This window comes from Mytilus trossulus, unplaced genomic scaffold (assembly GCF_036588685.1).
Source record: "Mytilus trossulus isolate FHL-02 unplaced genomic scaffold, PNRI_Mtr1.1.1.hap1 h1tg000457l__unscaffolded, whole genome shotgun sequence".
NCBI classification, from domain to species: Eukaryota; Metazoa; Mollusca; class Bivalvia; order Mytilida; family Mytilidae; genus Mytilus; species Mytilus trossulus.
Window position 1 is genome coordinate 608,829 of NW_026963370.1, and position 20,485 is coordinate 629,313.

Consider the following 20,485-nt stretch of genomic DNA (forward strand, 5'->3'; position numbering starts at 1 on the left):
AAAATGATCAATAGACAAGAATGTGTCCCCAGTACACTGATGCCCCATTCGCACTATCATTTTCTATGTTCAGTGGACCATGAAAATAGGATAAAATCTCTAATTAGGCATTAAAATTAGAAAGATCTTATCATAGGGAACATCTTTTACTAAGTTTCAAGTTGATTGGACTTTAAATTCATCAAAAAATACCTTGAACAAAAACTTTAACCTGATGCGGGATGAACGGACGAATGCACAGATCAGTAAACATAATGGGGCATAAATTGGGCATTAAAAAAGGTCAATTTGACTCAGTCAGATGGCTTATTACCATTACAAATAACCAGTATTCATTACACCAAATATAGTTGCCTTTTACTTTTAGAACCTGAACAGCCAACATTATCACAAAAAACCTTCCATTAAACAAAGAACCAGGATAAATCATGATCACTTTTAAGCGGGATATCAATAACACCTCTCAACCATCATATAATAAGGTCAAAGTCAGATGAACCCTTAGTCTCTGACAGACATTCATAAGGTCATACCTTAAAAATGCATTTATAAGCTACTGCCATAAAATATCAACCAATATTTTAAAAACATCAATAAAAAGCAAAATGGAGATTCATGATAGAGATTAAAAGGGTTGCAAGAAATATCATTCAAAATTGAATCGATTGATTCAGTTATCATATTTGCAAAAAGCTTGATAATCTATCTTCCATTTCTTCATGGAAGTAGTTTAACCTTTTAGGTCGTTTGGAGCTATTTTGCTCATGCTTAAAATATTTAAATTATTTGGCTGAGGCTGTGGAGCTGTATTTGAAACAGACAAACAATAGTTTGGTAACATGATTTACATTTGATACATGTATAACTATTCATTAAAAGCAAATATCTTAAAATAGATAATCAAAAATGATTCATAATAAATGGGAATATCTATTGGTCCCTCAACTGGTATTTATCTACTGGTCCCTCAACTGGTATATATATACTGGTCCCTCAACTGGTATATATCTACTGGTCCCTCAACTTGTATCAAACTCTGGTGCTAAGCTGTGATACTGTTCTAATCAATGCATGGTTCTCTACTTGTAGTTTCTGATAGTCCTCGTCTAAGTCCTCAAGATCCTAAATAAAATGTTTTTAATTTAATATGTTGATCAATAGATAAATAATAAATAAATAATCAATCATTTTTCCTGAATCAACAACTGAGCTTACGAGTGACTACCTTTAAGTTAAAGGCTTTAACCGTCATATGTGGAACTGACCACATATATAATTCATAAGAACAGTTATTAGTAATATATCCCAAAGAAATGTATCATTATCAATGAAGTACAGAGTGTGGCCATAAGTATTCCTGACTTGAGATTTTTCAGTGTATAGTTCATATAAAACTATATTTTTTCACCAAATTATTTAAGGGTCATTTCTGGATTGACCTTGAGCAACTTGGTATCAATAGAATCAGAATTGTCACAGGTTTATTTGGTTGTATTTTTGTTGTTGGTCATTCCGGTTTTCTCATGAGAGAAATAAAAATATTAATTTATCTTCTGTTCAGACATTTGCTATATATATATATCTTTTGATTTGTTTTTCATTTTTTTATGCTTTTATAGCTAGTTAAATGGTATGTTTTGCTCATTGTTGAAGGCTGTGCATTATAACCTACAGTTGTTAATGTCCTCATCCTTACATCTCTGGTGGACAGTTCTCATTCTCATTCTTAATCTATCACCTTCTTAATTAATATTTTGTTGTCTGTATTACTTTTCATTTTTCATTCTTATATGACACTTTTGTGTGCCTCAGATGTCTCCATTAAAATTACAACATCTATACTAATCTAAACAACTCTTTGTTTAGAAATTTAATAAAATTACATTAATTTATAGTTATTTCAATCTTATCCTTTTACCAATTAAACTGATCCTTTTTTCAGAAATGTCAGTATAGTTTGAACTTCATTACAGAATATGATACACACAAATTACATGCTGGGTACTGGGTAAAAATGTTACAGGCAAATCAAGATGCACATTGATGTTTACAAAAGTAAATGGTTAGATAATAAATCCTCATTCATGAAAATAAGCATTTTAATTAATAAACTGAGGAACAAACTGAAGATTAAACAATAATATATACATAAAATAAAATATTATTAAAATAAAATTCTTCAAATAATAAGATAAATTCAGCTCATTTAAAGAAACTTTGGTTGCAAAGCTTTTTTTTTTTTAAATGTGTTGGTTTAGTATTTATATTTCCGTGATATCCGTTGCCACTAAAATACAGGATCAGTATTCAAATCCATGACAAATGATGTTTACTTTAATAATAAAATCCATGACAAAAGGTGTCCACTTAAGGAATGATCTTATTTGTGTCAATATAAAAATCAGAAGATGTGGTATGATTGTTAATGAGACAACTCTCCACATGCAGGGGCAGGCAGATTCAAGTGGATGTGTGGCGGTCCTGCCTCCCTTTTTTATTTGCAAAGCATGGGTTGTCCCCACCCTAATAAGGGATATTTCTATAATCTTAAAAAAAAAAAAATTTCTCGGCGCTCTGCTGTGCTAACATTTATGTTTGCTCCCTCCCAACCTCAAATCTTGAATCCGCCGCTGACAAGAGGCTTAATTACACACGCAAGTTCACCACTGTAAGTTTATCAACCTTTTAACCTGAACACTCCAAACAATGTCGTTTTTTTTTTTTTTCATTCATGGTTTTCAAACTTTTGGTTATTATATTTTTAAAGAAAAATATGAACTCATTAAAATATTCTTTGATAATTCCTGATACATACATTAATTTCTAATATATGGGTGCAGCCTGATAAACCAAAAATTCAAATAATTTAGAAAAGTTCCTCTTGCAATCAAATAAAACAAAGGGGAGATAATTCAAATGATAATAGTCATGCTGAAGCTGACGACAACAGGTTTTCTTACCAGTTCACATCTGCTGGAATTTCAAAGCAAAACTAGACCTAGTTTGGAGAGAATATTGATTATCACAAACTATGAAAGTTTTTCCTCTTTTTGATTTAATCAAATTTGTATTTAGAGATTAATTATGATGTTTTAAGTCCTGCTCCAATTTTATTCCCAATTAGTCAAAGCCAATGGTGTGCTGACTTTTGAATTTTGTATGTACTGTGCTTCCTATTATTATTAATTTTTTTTGACAATCATAAATTTATAAATGGTGGCAAATATTTAGCATAATAAAGTGTGATTTAAATATATTTTACCTTGTTCAGACAATAAATTTCTCGTTCTAACTCCACTATTTTCTGATCTCTGGTTTCTAACATAGATTTCAACTGTCTGTTTTCTTCTCTCTCTTCATCAAGTTTCTAAAAAGTGTTGGCTTAAGTTAACATTCAGTTTAAAACTTTAATAATAATTAGATATATTTTCAATGGATTAAACTGTATGGATAAATTTTAAGTAGATCACACTGAATACATATAAATATTTTTAAATAGATTAACATGATAAAACATTAAAGATATATTTTGAATAGACTAGAAAATTGCTTCTGTAAATAATGCTTAACAAAATATCAACTTTAGGTTAATGTAATCTTTGAAAAATCAAAATAACAAATATACTAAACATAGGGGAGAATTTAAAATGAAAAGTCCCTAGGCAAACGGCAAAATCAAAAGCTAAAATACATTAAACGAATGGATAACAATTGTAATACTCCTGACTTGGAACAGGCATTTTCCCCATTTTTTCATTTAAAAAATAGTGTTTTAAAGCACACCAACCTTTTCTAACTTAGTCTTTTCCTCTTTGAACTTTGCTCTTTCCTCGTCCAATTTTGAAGAAGAGTCCTCAAAATTATGTCGAGGATATCGTCGTTGATTAGAACTGTTCAAATTCTCAATGAACTTTTCACGATGATGAGATCCTGTTTGGTTTTCTGTGTTACCATGGTTACTACGATATGAAGGTGGAGATTTAGTTTTAGTCTCCACATCATGTGTCCTTGATTTGCTATCAAGGTCACGATAAGTGGATCTAAACTGACTGGAATCATGATATGACTGTTTTTGACTGTCTTTTTCTATATTTGACTGTGACTTGTTCTCTTGGTCATGATTTGACTGTGGAAATCGTGAAAGCACCGAGGGAAATGATTTTGGTTTATTTGATTGGTCAGAATCTTTGTTCTGGTTTTGATTAGCCGCAAAAGGGAATCGATTTAACACAGTATGAGTTGTTTTAGTGTCATGATCACTTGAAGGAGAGGATTGTTTATTTGTGCGTGGTGACTCCCATAGAAGATTGTTTCTTGGTGAACTTGGTTTATACGTCGACAAGGTGGGATCAGAGGGGGAAATCCTAGAATATACAGAATTTGGAGGCCGAGAGGTTTTTGGACTATAGGTGTTAGAATCAGTTGATTCAGATTTTCCAATGACAGATAAGTTGGTTTCTGAATGACTGACTGTACTGTCATAATCCTGGTTATCCTCTAAATCTGCCTCAAGATCAGAAGGACTGAAAATACAAAGTAATTCAAACTATATATCAAAATAATATCATGGATCTGTCAAACTGCTAACCTGCAACAAGGTCAACAGTTAATTCAATGAACTAGCGAATTATTATTTAAGCATCATTGATGTATAATGATAAAACTGGATGCTTTTTTATTTTTTTATTAACTGACATTATATTTTTAATAATTGAAAAGCTATTGTTTTGTAATTGTACATGTATCAATTATTTTCATGTTTGCATGGCAAAAAATCTGTATCCTATGACTAAACAAATGTTATTTATGTAATCAGATTAAAAACGTAGTACCCTACAAGATTCTTCATCAGGCAGTTGACTAAGGTTAAAATCTTTTTTCAGACTGCTGACCAAATGTAAAATTCTCTATCAGTGCCCTGACCAAGTGTAAATTATTCTCATATGTATTAATGAAACTTAACAAGTAGATCATAGTGTTCTACTTTCAAGTAGTTGTTCATCAAGTTGAAAATATCTCACTGTTTAGATTATATTAGCCAAATCTTTAAAATATTTGAATAAGTCACTTATGTGTGTAATCAGGTCATGTTGCCCTACTTAGTCACTATATAGCCAGTCACAGTCACATCTAATTATGAATAAAACTAGAATAACAATAAGAATTCTTTAGTAAAGAAACTATACCTCTTATTTCTGACAGCATTATATGCACTTCTGCCACCAAATCTCTGTAAAAACAAGTTCATATGTTCAAATATGACATACAATCAAAAACCTGAATCTAATTTTACCCAACATATAATAATAAATTGATGTTAGTGTCATCTGCCTTTGTGACAAAACTGAAAACAGGTACTGAAATAATGGAAATAGACTGATTTAAATAATTGTAAAAAAAAGAATAATTCCTGGATGCAGCTGTTCTCACTCTGGAATTGCTTCACATTAAAAAGCCAGATTTAACTTTAAACATGTTAAAGACAATTAACTCAAATGTGGCCCTTTTTCAAAGATCGTCTTTCTTCACTCTAGTTTCTTTCTAATGGCCTGTGTTTAAGGTACCTGAAATCTATCTTGTTTGACTTTCAATACAAAATTTTAAGAGACAATTTTGACAGAAAGGTGATAAGCAGATTGTTCCCATTGGCTTCACTTCAGTTTAGTTTAGATAGAATTAAAATCATACATGATATAGCCAATGGTAGATCCAGGGGGTGTTCAGGGTGTTGGAACCTCCACTTCCTTTTTTCCAATTTTATTTTATTTTATTATTTATCTTATTTTCAAATTTTGCAAACGTTTGTGTTCAAGGGGTTGGAACCTCCCCTTAGTACTCCCTCTTTGAAAATGACTGAATCTGCCTTGATATCAATTACACATGAATACTTCATTATAACTCTACTCACTTACAACTTACTTACAGGACATTTTATTTTTCAATAAAATTGTTTGCTACCATACAAGTCACACCTTGGTGACATTTGAGTTTAAAATATCCCTTATAATGTACACAATAAGTGACTAGGACAGCCTTGTATTCACAATGGTGGTGAACACCTTTACTTTAAGATCCAGATGTACTTATAATTTAACACTTCTGACCTGATTTTATCAATGACCATTTAACATGTTTTACATATGGCTAGTTTTTCAATGATTAGTTCGTTACAGGTAGACTGGTATAGGTAAACACACCTTCATCTGTTGTTTCACTTAGATAATAGTATTAGTCACACTTGTTTCACATTTAAATTCATCAATTTAGGGCCATTTAAAGTATAACTAACATTTAAAGACATCAACAAAAAGTTATTGAAAAAAGGTCATGTCAACAGTTTTGAAACACATTCTTTCATACAATTTGTCCTAATTATAATATATATATAGCATGCAAATGATACTTTTGGATTTAATGGGTTGTCATATTTTATACTGGTATGATCAGTAAGGGTTTTCTTGATTAATTTTACATTGTGAATGTCCTCTTTACTACAACTTGCATGCCTCCCCAATAAGTAGCTATCAGTTAAATGTGTTTCAACATACAAAAAACTTAATTTCCTTGCAATTAATGCTTTCTTATTCTGACATGAACTGTTAACCGACTTGATGACCTAGAAGTTCATTAATGTGCATTGCATTTTGTATACTGATCTTTGGTAGCATCAGTAAAACAACAAGTTTAATTTGGATTTTTAGAATTTTCCCCCTTTAATGTTTTGTATATATGCCCTTCTCATTTTTTAAAAACTAAATAATATTAACCAAGTTATTCTAGAGCAAAATAATCTTAATAATTTTTATCTGAAAATGTTTCTAGATGCTATACTAAATTCTGTATGCATGCTTTTATTATTTTTACCATGTACATACAAAGTGTACAATGATGTTCCTTGTGAGCCAAATGCTTTCTGTTAAAGGCTGTACTTTGACCTATTATTGTTTACTTTTTACACATTCATGACATTGTGACATGGACAGACATACAGATTAAGTTTTCTCATTGGCACTCATACCACATCTTCTTATTTCAATGTATATAGTTTGCTGTCAATCATGGTCAATACATGTGTACAATTATTTGATAGGAATTAAACCTGTGTAAAAGGGAGATAAGTCATTTATAAAGTAAGTTAATAAGGACAACACACTCAAATATGTCCATAAATACTAATTTTAACTTTTATTAAGACTTGGATGGAGAGTTGTCTCATTGACACTCATACCCCTATCTTTTTCTATCTAATAAGTAATAACCATGATAACTATCTCCAAAGCAACTTACATCAGAAGGAGATTGAGGCTGATTATCATCTACTCGTTCATTGTACAATGCTGCCTTACGAGCCACATCATTGGTCCTGTGTCGTCTTCCCTCAACAGAGAAAGCCTCATTATATGAAGTATTTTTCTTTGTTTCTGATACCGTTTTCAGTTCCGTTCCCTCTTCCACTATATCCTCATCGTCTAATGTATCATCCGTGCTCTGTAAAACAGGTATTCAAGTTAAAATTTCATCATAATGTAGCCCACATCTTATGTTTTGTACCCAATATTATATCATATAGTTCTGAACATATACAAGAAACGCAGAAATTTTAGTAGCTCACACCATTGTTTAGGGGTCATTGGCTTGTGAGCTCCTGCTAATTTCAAACCCTATAAAAACAATAACATAAACAAATAAAACACATCTGATAAAGCATAAACAGTGTCAACATGGTCAAACTGAGTAAAGTTTTGCTGGTCAATGAACTGCTTAGCTTTATGTCTATACATATGCAAGTTTAGGAGAATGAGACGTATTAATTAGACTAGGTGCATAATGTTTTCTACAGTTAAATTTCCATTCAAGCAGGACCATAGGGCAAATATAAAGAGTCTTTTCTTCAGACATTACTACCAAATGACTAAATTCTATCATAAATATGATTATAAGAAAAGGATTTATAGATATTTTTTTGACAGCATCATTTCCAAACTGAAAGTATCTGATGTTACCAGGTTACTATATCACATTACATGTTGAACCTAATTCATATAGCATGAACATGTATGATAAACCCCAACATTCTTAAGAAATATTAGTAAATCAACTTATTAGTATAGATCTGTAATTCAATTAATTGTACATTCTATGATCAAAGATGATTATAATATAAAGACAATAAATGGCCATCAATTCTAATAAGAATTCATTTCCCAAGAGTAAAAATGTTGGCCATGGATCAGTATAATATTCAATAATGGATGATCAGAAAATGTGGTGTATTGAGAGAGCTGCTCTACAAATGCTTTAAATTATAATAATAAAAGAAATTCAAGGGCCCTCTCTGACATATCTGAAAACAATTTGATCTGGCCGAATATTTAAAAAAAAGTACAAAATATTTTGGTTATACAGTTGACCATTACTATCACAACTATGGAACAAACTACAAATCTACCATCCATGTTAAAATATCTAAATATATGACATCTGAATGTGTTTTAAAAATATTATTATAAACCTGATAAATAAGTCTGTTTCAGATATCTCTGTCAAGTCTTGCAGACACAGATTTTTCATTAACATTAACAATTAACATTATAAATGTATAACATAGCTTTTCTACATGTATATATATATATATATACTGCTTGTTTTAATATTCATTTGTCATGTTTATATAAAATCACATTCAATGATCCTCAGAGTTGGATTTATTTGGGGGGGAGGGGGCAGGCCCTGTCCCCCCTTTTTCTGAAAATTTTGGTTGGTTATATAAGGAATCACTGTAGCATGACGGGATCTGGTCTCCTCTTAGGCAGTCACGGTGCCCCACTTGTGAAAATTTCTGAATCTGCCACTGGTCCTATAAACTGACTTTTGGTCTAAAGACAATATATCAGTATATATTAAAAAGCAGAATGAAATTGAATGATTTGCAATATATGTTCTTATGTTCTTTTAAAATTATATAAGACAACCAAACATCAGCTATACAAATTAAAAATAACAAAATCAGAATGCAGAGAATTAGGACCAAAGGCTGAAATCAGGTCAAAAGTTCATTGGTTATTGTTTGCTTCAGTCCAGTAGCAAATATTTCATGCATGTTAAGAATTAAGGTTAGGAAATTTGGACTGCTATTAGCATATGATTGTATATTGAGCATGTTGGATAGAGATAGAAAGGAGTAGGTCCAGTAAGACCCCTTTTAGGCCCCAAAATATAGCAGTTATACAAATTGTTAAAATGTAAACTTTTAGTTATTTATACATGTTATAGGAAAAATTAGAATGCCTCTGCTACATAAATATGGGGTGTTTTTTAACAATACAATGGACATATATCAAGTACTAGCATCATTAAGTCATGTAAAATTACTGAAATCTTCACAATTCAAGCATTTTAGTAAAATTTTAGAAGATTTCCGTCTTAAATGAAAGTGGCCGCATCTGTGTTCATTCTTAATATTGAAATCTAAGTTGTATTTGATGATAATACACAACATGTATAAAGGTCAGTGGCGGATCCAGGGGGGGGGGGGGTTCCGGGGGTGCGAACCCCCCTTTTATTTGGGCCGATCAATGCATTTGTATCGGACATATGTTTTGCACCCCTCCTTTGCCCTGGGTTAGCACCCCCCCTTTCGAAAATTCCTGCATCCGCCCCTGAAGGTTGAGGATGGACACGGATGCTGCCACTTTCATAGTTGACATAAAATATCTGAAAAGTGACGTTTTTTGGCATCTTTGATAGATTTTTCATGTTTAAGCTTGAATCAGAGCGTTTTTAATAACTACATCAATTCAAATCTTTCACATAAACTAATTGAATCAACTGAAATAGACACTAGTGTTTAAAAAGTGTACTAAATCTTTCGTCAGATGGACTTGAAATTTGAGCATGTTGAGGCCACAATCGCCTCTTACCGGACCTACTCCTGTAGCAGGTGCAATAATCCACCTACCATGTCTACAATGAGGGGGGATAGGAGGGGTCCTGATCCCGAAATCCCGGTCTTAAAATCACGAAATCCCGAGGTCCCTTATTTAAATAAAGTAAATCCTGACGTCCCAAAATTTGAAAACAAGAATTCCCGGATCCCGAAAGGGTCAATCCCGAAATCCCGAGCTTAAAAACACCCAATCCTGGAGTCCCGATAAAGGTTCTATCCCCCCCTCTACAATATATTTGAATAGCTATAATTACTGTAAATGTTGTAAGGGTTTTAAAAGTGTAGAGAAAGTGGCATAGTCTCTACTAGAATATATGTAGAGGCTTCAAATGTTATGCCCCCTCATGTCTGACTATTCATATCTACATATTTAAAATACATTGTACAAAACCATGAAAACCAAACAGAAGACAAGGCAAGAGATAATTGAGCATAATATTGGTTTGATCTGGATCAAAGTGCCCCTCCCCCTCTAAGATCAGAAAAATTATCTGTGCAAAAACATGCTGGTCAACGAAATATTTATGTTTGCATCCCATTTAAATTACCCTAATTTCATTGACACCTGTTGGATCCTACCTGTAACCTTACCTCTGTTGATTGGAGGTGTACAACACCTGTACTTCTTCTCTTTTCACGTAATTTCCTTTTGTCTTTTAGACCCATCTTTCCTTTCAAATGACTGGGTCTTGTCCTTTTGTCTTTTGCCCGACCCACCCCACCACGAGAGGGAGATTCATGTTCCCCACTGAAACCTTCATCTCCATTCTCCTTATCGTTTGGATCAGCTTCTCTTTCACTGCTTCGTGGAAGGACACCTTTCGCCCGCAGAGACCGGATTTTACTTTTCCGAGCACTCTGTTCATAGTCGACTGTGTCCAGACTTTCCTGACTGACCGAACTCGAAGCCATTTTATGTAAACAAACTGTCACTACTTATGTCCGATACACTAACATTTTCACTGTGTATTACGTTTTCCAAATGACCGGGTACCTTCTAATTAAACTCCTTCCCCCATGCTGTGTATTGCATGCCTCGTTTTGGGTAAATTACACCTGTAATGTGACAGCACAATTACGTCATAACAACATATACATGTATATTAAAAGTGAAATACACAAATTCTTTGTTGATAATCCCACAATCGTTTAAAATCCCGACACTGTTTGCGTATTAACATTTTTATTGATCAATAATCAATAAACCCATACCAGCTACTGCGGGGGAGGATGACACATCGTTCCACAAACTGTGACATAGTAATTATTTTTAGCCATTTTCATTCACAAGTTTATTTTATAGACACGCATTGGAAACTTCTAATTAATTATACAATAAACACTTTGAATTATAATGTGTTTCGTAATAAACAAACTAAATATGCATCCTACCCTACTGTACAGATAAACAGAAACAGCAACAAAACAGAAAAGAAAAAAAACTAATAAAAAAAACAAAAAAAAACTGTCTATGTCTCGGTTGAGAATTTTCATCGGGTGTTTCACTGGGATGTCATTCATAATGTCAGTATTCCCATCTTTATTACAAATTCCGTTAAAAGTTCTTGAATATCAATTATTAAAAAAAAATCCTTCATTGATTAAAAAGATATTTTGTATATTCAAGGATTTGTATAGTCAAATCCTTTGTACATCTTCACACTAGCCTTTTTGTTTTATCGATCTAATTTGAATCGATCTAAATAAAACCAGTTAGCGTTCACATTATCTTTAATCATATCGATCTCTATCGGTCTAATCTGAACCACTGCGTTCACACTACAATTAAAAACGCAATCGGTCTAACCTTTTTGCCCTAATTTATCAAATTCATGTGTTGATACACTGATACACACACTTGGAAAAAAACTTATTGTTTCTCTTGAATCACAAGTTAAAATTTTGATACTGGTGTTATTGCAGTTTTCTTTAATTTTGAAAAAACAACTGTAGCAACGAAGTTACAACACGACGTCGGAAATTCTGCGGTTCCTACATAGAAAAAAATCAACTTAATAAAAAAAGACACAGATTTCGCAAATCTCTGCTATGACGAAGACAACATCTTTACAGTTTGTTTTAAAGGTCTTTTAACAGAGAAATATGGGTTAAACAACTAACCTCTGAGATAGTTTTGCCGCTATACATGTGCATACGTTATTTTCGATTCAATCGTACTAGTTCAAACCGATCTCTGCGTTCACATCTAAAATAAGATCGGTTTACTTTAGATCGATTCAAACTAAACTACCTCTTTTGGTGTTTTAGTTTAGACCGATTGAAGATCGATTCAATACGTTCACATTAGCTCTTAAACCGATCTAAAGTGAACCGGTCTAGTTTAAATCGATAAAAATGTCCTAGTGTGAACGGGGTCTTAGTGTCAGTTTATGATTTATATCAACTTATATCTATTGTGTTATATTAAAGAAAGAAAAAGAAAAAACATAAAAAGTTAAACAAAGACTAATACATTCGGATGTATTAATTATAATAAAAAAAAATGCCTCTTTGAACATCATAGTATACAATAAGCCTGCTGACGATTTCGGACATGTTGGTTTATATATATAAGTCTTGTCAGTTTACTTGATATTTTATGTCAGTCAGTGAGTTGCCGACCTTGTCTATGACATCTGTTTTTCTTGGTTTGGTGTTTCTCTCAATCTATAATGGAGATACAAACAGTTCTATGTCAAGTTCTACATTTTCCAATATGCAGTTCTACAATTAATCTTTTAGTGCTTCGTTTAAACAATATTTTGTTTTCAAAATTGCACAAAATATAATCATACAATAGAAAAAAATAGGGATTCGGAAACAAGAATTCTATAACTAGCTACTATCAAAGAAACTATCAAAAACTGTTCTAATAAAATTATATCTTCCTTTCGAGACCTCGACAAGAAAAACTTTGTGTGAAATTTTATGGAATATGATTTTTTTATTACTGATAAATGCAACACTATTAAAATCTAATTGAAACATCAGTTATAAGACTAATAAACGTTTACTAATTAAAGGCATTTTCAAAAGTACGCAAGATACAATGAATGTTCATACATAAAAGGATGTCTTTTGATTGTACATTATAGATAAAGTAAAACAGTCATTGTGGTTTCAAAATAACTTTTTATTCAACGATAACAATATTGAAATAAATTCTTTATTAAATAATCAATTACCGAAGACGCATTCTAAATGTTTGAAATAGATATATCTTACAAAAAGAATACTATTTATAATCCTTGAAATGAAAAAAAAACTAATCTGATCAACAGATTCCTAGGTGTGTTTGTTTTTTTTTGCAATACACACTGAATTTTCCAGTTTATGCAAGTCATTTTTCTTTGTAAACGGACAAATATTCCATTTACATCTTATCAACAGACTGCAGTTTAATTATTACGAGTGAATAGAGAGTCTTTGGTTGTTTTTTCAAAAATGCATTATCGGTTGACAAAACGGGACTGAATACGGAAGAGACAAGCTTAATTTAGCAGGTTTTATCTTTTGGAATTCTCTTGACTTTACTTTGAAATTTTGAAGGAATCCGAAAATAACAACTCACGCCACCGATCAGCCGATGCAATGAAACTTTATTGTAAAACACAATTTCCTTTAGAATAACTATCATTCATATACAAGAGAAGGACAGCTCATATTGGTAGGTAAACTATAAGACATTATGGGTCCCTTTTCAATACAAGAATGATGACATGCATGTCTTCCTACTTTTATATCTTGGCTAGTCCAAATAATAATTATGACGTCTTGAAAGGCTATTATATTTTTTTTCTTTGACGCCTTACATCGACGTTGATGTAAGGCGTCAAAGAAAAAAATTATAATAGCCTTTCAAGACGTCATAATTATTTGGACTATATCTTGGCATGACACTGTTGCAGTGTTCTCCCCAGGATTTTTTGAAGGCGCAAAATTCAAGGGCGCGTAACTCTTTTTTTTAGGATGAACTTGTGTGATCTGAAGCAATCAGTTATAAATCATGACATGCTATATGAATAATAATGTTTTGTGTTATGTGTTTAATAATGCAGAGTATAAAGTATAAGAATGTATATGAAATAAAATGATTTTAAACACAAAAGTTTTTCATATTCAGTCAATTTAAAAAGAAGTCAAAATATAAATATTCATCTCTATACTCTCTGCTCCTTTTAGGGATTATATTGTTTCAAGATAGTGTTATTTGTTGGACAGTCTGTTCCTCAATTTTGTCTTTATCCTCTTTTATTAGGGTTGAAAACCCCCTCTTACAACTAATGTACAATAACTTTTGCCTATACCCCCTTTAACATTTATAAGCTATGAAAAACTCAGGAAGCCATGTCATTGAAACCAGAGACAGGTGCTTGCTGTTATCACTTGCTAAATCTTTAGCGCTGTTGGTAGGAGAAGCAATGACATCTGCTTATACTGTCAGTGTAGAGAAAGTTATATTCCCCCTTTTATTAGAAGTCATTTGGTTGAGAGAAAAAAATCTACTTCCATCATCTGCCTTTAGCTTAGAAGTCAACCCTTTGTTATTAGCAGAGAACATGTTCTTTCAGAATTAATAAAAATCAATTACGGTTAAGATACTTGGTATACAACAGTCAACTTTTTAAAACAAAAATGTTTTAATGAACAGCTGACTAGTTTCCGTAGTTTGACATTACTCCCTTCCGTGTGTATTATTCTTAAAACCTATCATTGGCAGGTAGATATAAACGAAACTTTACAAATTCGATAAAGCTATAAGCATTGAAATTATTTACTAGTGACATTATACAGAAGCTGCAGCGAATCCGTACCCGGTCATGTTGATTGTCACATATATCCCGACGCACGGATTTACGATCGATGTTCAATGATCATTTTATTTCTAAGAACACGAGTTTGAGACGAATTTACCTTGCAAGCAACTTTTTATCACTTACTATTTAAATAAATAACTCCTAGTTATCTTAAATCAAAGTTTTTTTTTTTTCATCTACAAATACTCTCATTCATAATTTTCATCGTAAATATCTTTATCCATGTGTATTCAAATTAATCACGTGTAATCAGCGCGTTCATTGGTCGTGTTAAAATAGATTCTTCTTCTCGACCAATGAAAGAATCCGTTATGTAAATGGTCAAGTGATCACACACACACGATGCGAAAATACAATGTATTTGCGATCTATTTCTTTAATTTCTGCACTGCAGTTTTTATTTGATTTAATATTATTCTACACATATCTATCGTTTTAATAATCATTTACGCTATTACATGATAACATAATCCGATAAGGCTGAGATGAGCGTGGCTCAGGTAAAACTTGTTCAGACTTCAGTATCAGTTATTGCGCAACACTGACTGACCTCTCAGCGGTGATCAGCAACTTGTCAATTTTAACCAATATTTATAATGAAAATGTGAAAATTAACACGCTGCGGGATCAAGTATTAAGGGACAACGGCCAATTAAGACGCTGCGGGATCTACGAAAATATTATGAAGGCGCTGCGGCACCGCAGCGTCATATCGGCCTGGGGAGAACACTGTGTTGTTAAGGTTCATAGGGTTGGGAACAACCCCCAAAATGAGGTGTAACACCTCAAAGTAATGACTATCCCTTTCATATTTTTTGGTAAACCACGTTTTAAAGTACAAAAGGTCACATGATTTAAAAAAAATATTAGTTGCCCTCCTTGCCCAAAGCCAAGGGTGACTGGGGAAACAAAATATGGTCTTTTGGTCATTTTGCCAAAGTGTGGCTTTCGTTTGGTTGTGTGGGATGTATCAAATTTGTAGCCACATACGGTCAGAATGGGGATGTTAAATCTGATGCCTCATTTAAAGAGATTGCCACGCTCTTTGCACGTTAAGAACCATTGCAACAACTCTTTATCAGCTCTGTAGGTGGCCTGTTGCAAGTCAAAGCTTCTGCCCCTATCCAATATACACTCATTTTCCTGTGGCAGTCTAAAATTCCCCGACCATCATCCTGGATGGCCTCTCTTATTACAAAACCTACCTATGGTATTTATTGTTAACCTTTTCTCGTCCTGAGCATGCAAAATATTTGCCGCTGGACATTAAGCAACCAAAAATCAATCAATATATTATTTGAAGAAACATTAAGAACTAAAAATCTATCCGGTATAATTTTTTTTATGATCAAAACATGTATAAGAATTTTGTAATATTCCTGGACTTACTATTATCTTCTGTATTATTATTATATAAGAAATAAATGGTGCTGTACCCTCTTTTAGAAAAGTTGTTCCAAATATAATGGATTTTCCCCCCTTTTTAAGTTAAATATTCTGAAAGTTTTTCTTTTTTACAACATAGAAAAATGACCCCTTGTCTCAGGGACAGTCCCTCATTCACTGTGTATCATCTGTACAGAGGATATAGGTACTAACCAAGCGGGCGTGATCTATTTTAATTTCGACCTCACACAGTAAAGAAAATCTTTGTTTTGTTCACGTGATATCTATGTGTTCTTCAATCTAAAATCAGGGGACTTACTTACATAGGTTTAAATATCTTTTAATTAGTAAAATAAAAAAATAAAAAACATTTTGTTTCTTTTAAGTAGCAAGGTTTATGCCTTTGACGCTATTATTTAGCAGAAAATTCTATTTTAGTTGAAAAAATGCTATAATAATGGCTTTACATAATGAACTGATACTTTCTTTTTTTTTTTTTTTTTAACACTTGAATATAAATTTCTTGCACTAAAGCTGTTAACAATGACCTTACCGCTACAGCTTTAACTGTAAGGTACCCTGAAATAGTTAGTATCTATAAGAACAGGGTTTCATATAGATAAGTATGTTTTTCTTAAATTTTATATTAGTATATTACTATTAAATACAGTGTTCAATAATAATGTAATACAATTCAATACTCTGATCTGAAATAAATGATATATTTTCCTTCTATACATGTAATCAAATTAAATAACGCCCATATAATACTCTTATCCGAAATTGATTGTTTGGTGTCAATTATCTCGTTTAAAAATTACCTGATTTAAGAGTTTGAACTGATACTTTCTTAAAAGATTTTTCCCAGCAGTGGGAGTATTTTTCCTGTGAAGTTCAAGGTTTCATCTTTCAGAATATGTATTAAAATTCTACAATTTGTGATCAAAAGATAAAAATTTCACTGTTCGGGGGTGTTGAAATTAGCGGAGGTTATTAAAAGAATGATACTTAAAGAACTTAAGAAGTGATTTTTGGGAAGAAAATTAAGGTCTGATACTTAAACAAGTGATTTTTAACCGGATTTTTGTGACAAAAATGTCGGTTATTGATTTGGGGATGTACGGCAATTTTTAACCGGATTTTAAGTGACAAAAATGTTTGTTATTGATTTGGGGATGTACGGCGATTTTTAACCGGATTTTTTGTGACAAAAATGTCGGTTATTGATTTGGGGATGTACAGCGGCCTGGCGGCAAGCAAATGTTGTCCATACATTTACTCATGATCTGTTCAACCAAAGCTTCAAAATTTTAATATGTTGTTACTGACAACAAAATGAAGGTCATGTTCAATAATGACGATTTTGACTTTTACCGTTCAGGAGTTATGGTTCTTAGAAGATTGAAAAATGGCATTTCCAGTCGTGTCCATGCATTTACGCATGAACTGTTCAATCAAAGCTTTTAAAATTTTAATATGTTGTTACTGACAACAAAATGAAGGTCAAGATCAATAATGACGATTTTGACTTTTACCGTTCAGGAGTTATGGTTCTTAGAAGATTGAAAAATGGCATTTCTAGTCGTGTCCGTGCATTTACACATGAACTGTTCTACCAAAGCTTCCCAAATTTTGATATGTTGTTACTGATGACAAAATGGAGGTCAATTCAATAATGTCGATTTTGACTTTTACCGTTGAAGAGTTATGGTTCATGAAAGATCGATAAAGGCGTTTCCATTCATGTTGTTGCATTTACTCATGAACCATTCAACCTAAGCATTTCTAATTTTAATATGTTGATACTGATGACAAAACTGAGGTCTAATTTGATATTGACAATTTTCACTTTCACCGTTCATCAGTTATGATTCTTGTGATATTGGCAGGACACAAGTAAATGTTAATAAATCCAGTTTGCTGTCGTTGTGACAGCCTCTTGTTATGTCATTATCCTAGATTCAGTACAAGATCATCACCTGAAATGACCTGGTCATCCTAGACAGTACAGATGTTGGTTCTGAAAAGTTTAGTAACATAATTAGTCCTTATGAGGTGCTGACCAAGTGTTGTTACTTTGTAGCTGATCCATCATCTAAGATGGCCGCCAGTGGGGGGGACTTAGTTTAACATAGGACCTTAAGTAATGGGAAATGCATACAAAAGTCTTCTTCTAGAGAACCACTGAATTGAATGAAATCAAACATAGCCTGAATGTTCCTTTCCTTATGAGGTTGTTTTGTTACTTTTAGCCCAATTTTTTTTATGTGATTTCAAAACCCAAGTAGAATCAGGTGAACGATACAGGCTCTTGAGAGCCTCTAGTTTTACATAAATAAGGCCGTTAGTTTTCTCGTTTGAATTGTTTAACATTGTCTTATTGGGGCCTTTTATAGCTGACTATGCGGTATGGGCTTTACTCATTGTTGAAGGCCGTACAGTGACCTATAGTTGTTAATGTTTGTGTCATTTTGGTCTTTTGTGGATAGTTGTCTCATTGGCAATCATACCACATCTTCTTTTTTAAAAAGACATCAAAAACAGCGAAAACATGGCCAAGTGCTATGATAAAATATTATGAATTGGTAACCTTTTAGAATAAGATTATTTAGGTAAAACACCATCACCATTATAAAATTATGATGATGTGCTACTTCCTTTGAAATAAAGCCAGGCTTTTAAACTTTTTTGTATCTATGGAAAACTTTTTCAATTAAATCCTTTAGTAGTTATTTCCCAGATAAAAAAGAAGATGTGGTATAAAATGAGACAACTCTCTTTAATAGATAATTATTTTTTTCCAATATAAATACTTATATCTCTTCAAAATAGTGATTAATTGACAGAATTTAAGATTTATTTATTTTTCTTTCGTCTATGAAATACAGCATCTAAACACTAAAAACAATTTTGTTTTTACTAATTTTTATTCTGTTAATTTTATATTAATCATGTTAATGGTACACATACAATGACATATCCCATTCTATAATATATATTTTTACCAAAGACATTATAAAGGCATAAATCCTTCAGACTGACAGTTATTACTATTTACCTTTTTACATAAGCAAATACAAAATAGTTATATATTAAGAATGCATGTGGACTTATATAAGTATAAGTTTGTGGCATATGGATTGTTGTGAATTTAGAAGGGTAAAATTTGTAAGTATTTGATATTAAATTGAACTGTATTTCATGGTATATGCAACTGAAAATCAATATTTATCATGTTTATATGTATGTGATATTCATACTGTTTGGGGGATTTTGATAAAGGTAATATTAATGTAAATCATGTTTATAATTATTTAAGTATTTGGATGAGGTTTGCTTTAAACATGTTAAAAGGGTTTTTAAAATATGAAAATTTTAAACTAAAAAAGTTATATATATATAAGTAGTGTTGTTTGATTTAAAAAGGTAAAATTTGATATAAACATGAAGATATATAAACATATAGATATATGACATGTATCTTAGTAAGTGTGATTGATTTAAAAGTGTAATATTTACGAATTGTGATATACATGTGATATATACATGTATGTCCTTTTTTGTGGTTATATTTATACATGTGTGGTAAATGGACTTTGTATGATTTAGAAGGTCAGTATTAACATTATTATCAACACCATGTACACATATTTATCCTTCATTAACCTGCTGTACATGATGAAAGCCTATTAGTTTTTTTTCATCTCAAAAACTTGTTTTTGTTGATTGAAGGAAATTTCAGAAAAGGTATAATATGTTATTTTTATATGATATTTTTCAAACTTACTCTACTAAAGTTATAGTTAAACAATGAAGTAAGATTGCTCAGACAGAAGTCTATACTGATATGAGTAAATAGAATTCCTTTACAAATTTATAAGTTCCTTTAATTATGACCTTACTTTTTAAATGATATATAGAAAATACATACTGTTTATAAGGGGCAAGAAAAAGACCAATAGGCTTGAGGTTTATTTCCTGAACCATGAGATTGACACCCTGATTTATTCACTTCCCCAGCCTTTCTTAAAATCTCAATTATAACCTTAATCTATTCACAATAATGCAAAACTTTAAAATCTGTAAATCGCAAGAGTATAATGGATGAACTAAATGTTGCTGAAGAGTTGATGTTCAAATATATATTATTAAATCAATGTCATGAATGTATTCTTAACTTTTAATTCATTTTTGTCAGGCCTGCAACTTTTGTTGCAGAAAGCTCGACATAGGGATAGTGATCCGGCGGTGGCGGCGGCGTTAGCTCACTTCTTAAAAGCTTTATATGTTAGAAGGTAGAAGACCTGGATGCTTCATACTTTGTATATAGATGCCT

At 32.0% G+C, this 20,485-nt stretch overlaps 2 protein-coding genes across 2 annotated transcripts in view; one reads left to right on the forward strand and one right to left on the reverse strand.

Annotated features, from left to right (window-relative positions):
• Positions 1-926: 926 nt before the first annotated feature.
• LOC134702420 (putative uncharacterized protein DDB_G0274405) lies at positions 927-11,128 on the reverse strand. Its single transcript, XM_063563327.1, has 6 exons — positions 10,538-11,128; positions 7,288-7,488; positions 5,187-5,230; positions 3,788-4,523; positions 3,263-3,367; positions 927-1,122 (listed from the first exon to the last, which is right to left on the reverse strand). Exons 1-6 carry the CDS (start codon positions 10,856-10,858, stop codon positions 1,030-1,032), a joined length of 1,500 nt encoding a protein of 499 aa, XP_063419397.1. The 5' UTR covers positions 10,859-11,128; the 3' UTR covers positions 927-1,029.
• A 2,348-nt stretch (positions 11,129-13,476) lies between these two features.
• The window catches only part of LOC134702424 (acetyl-CoA carboxylase-like), a 66,311-nt gene continuing 59,302 nt past the window's right edge, over positions 13,477-20,485 (forward strand). The window contains exon 1 of the mRNA XM_063563332.1: positions 13,477-13,613. The gene's annotated coding sequence lies outside the window, so the exon portion shown is untranslated. The remainder of the gene's footprint in view (positions 13,614-20,485) is intronic.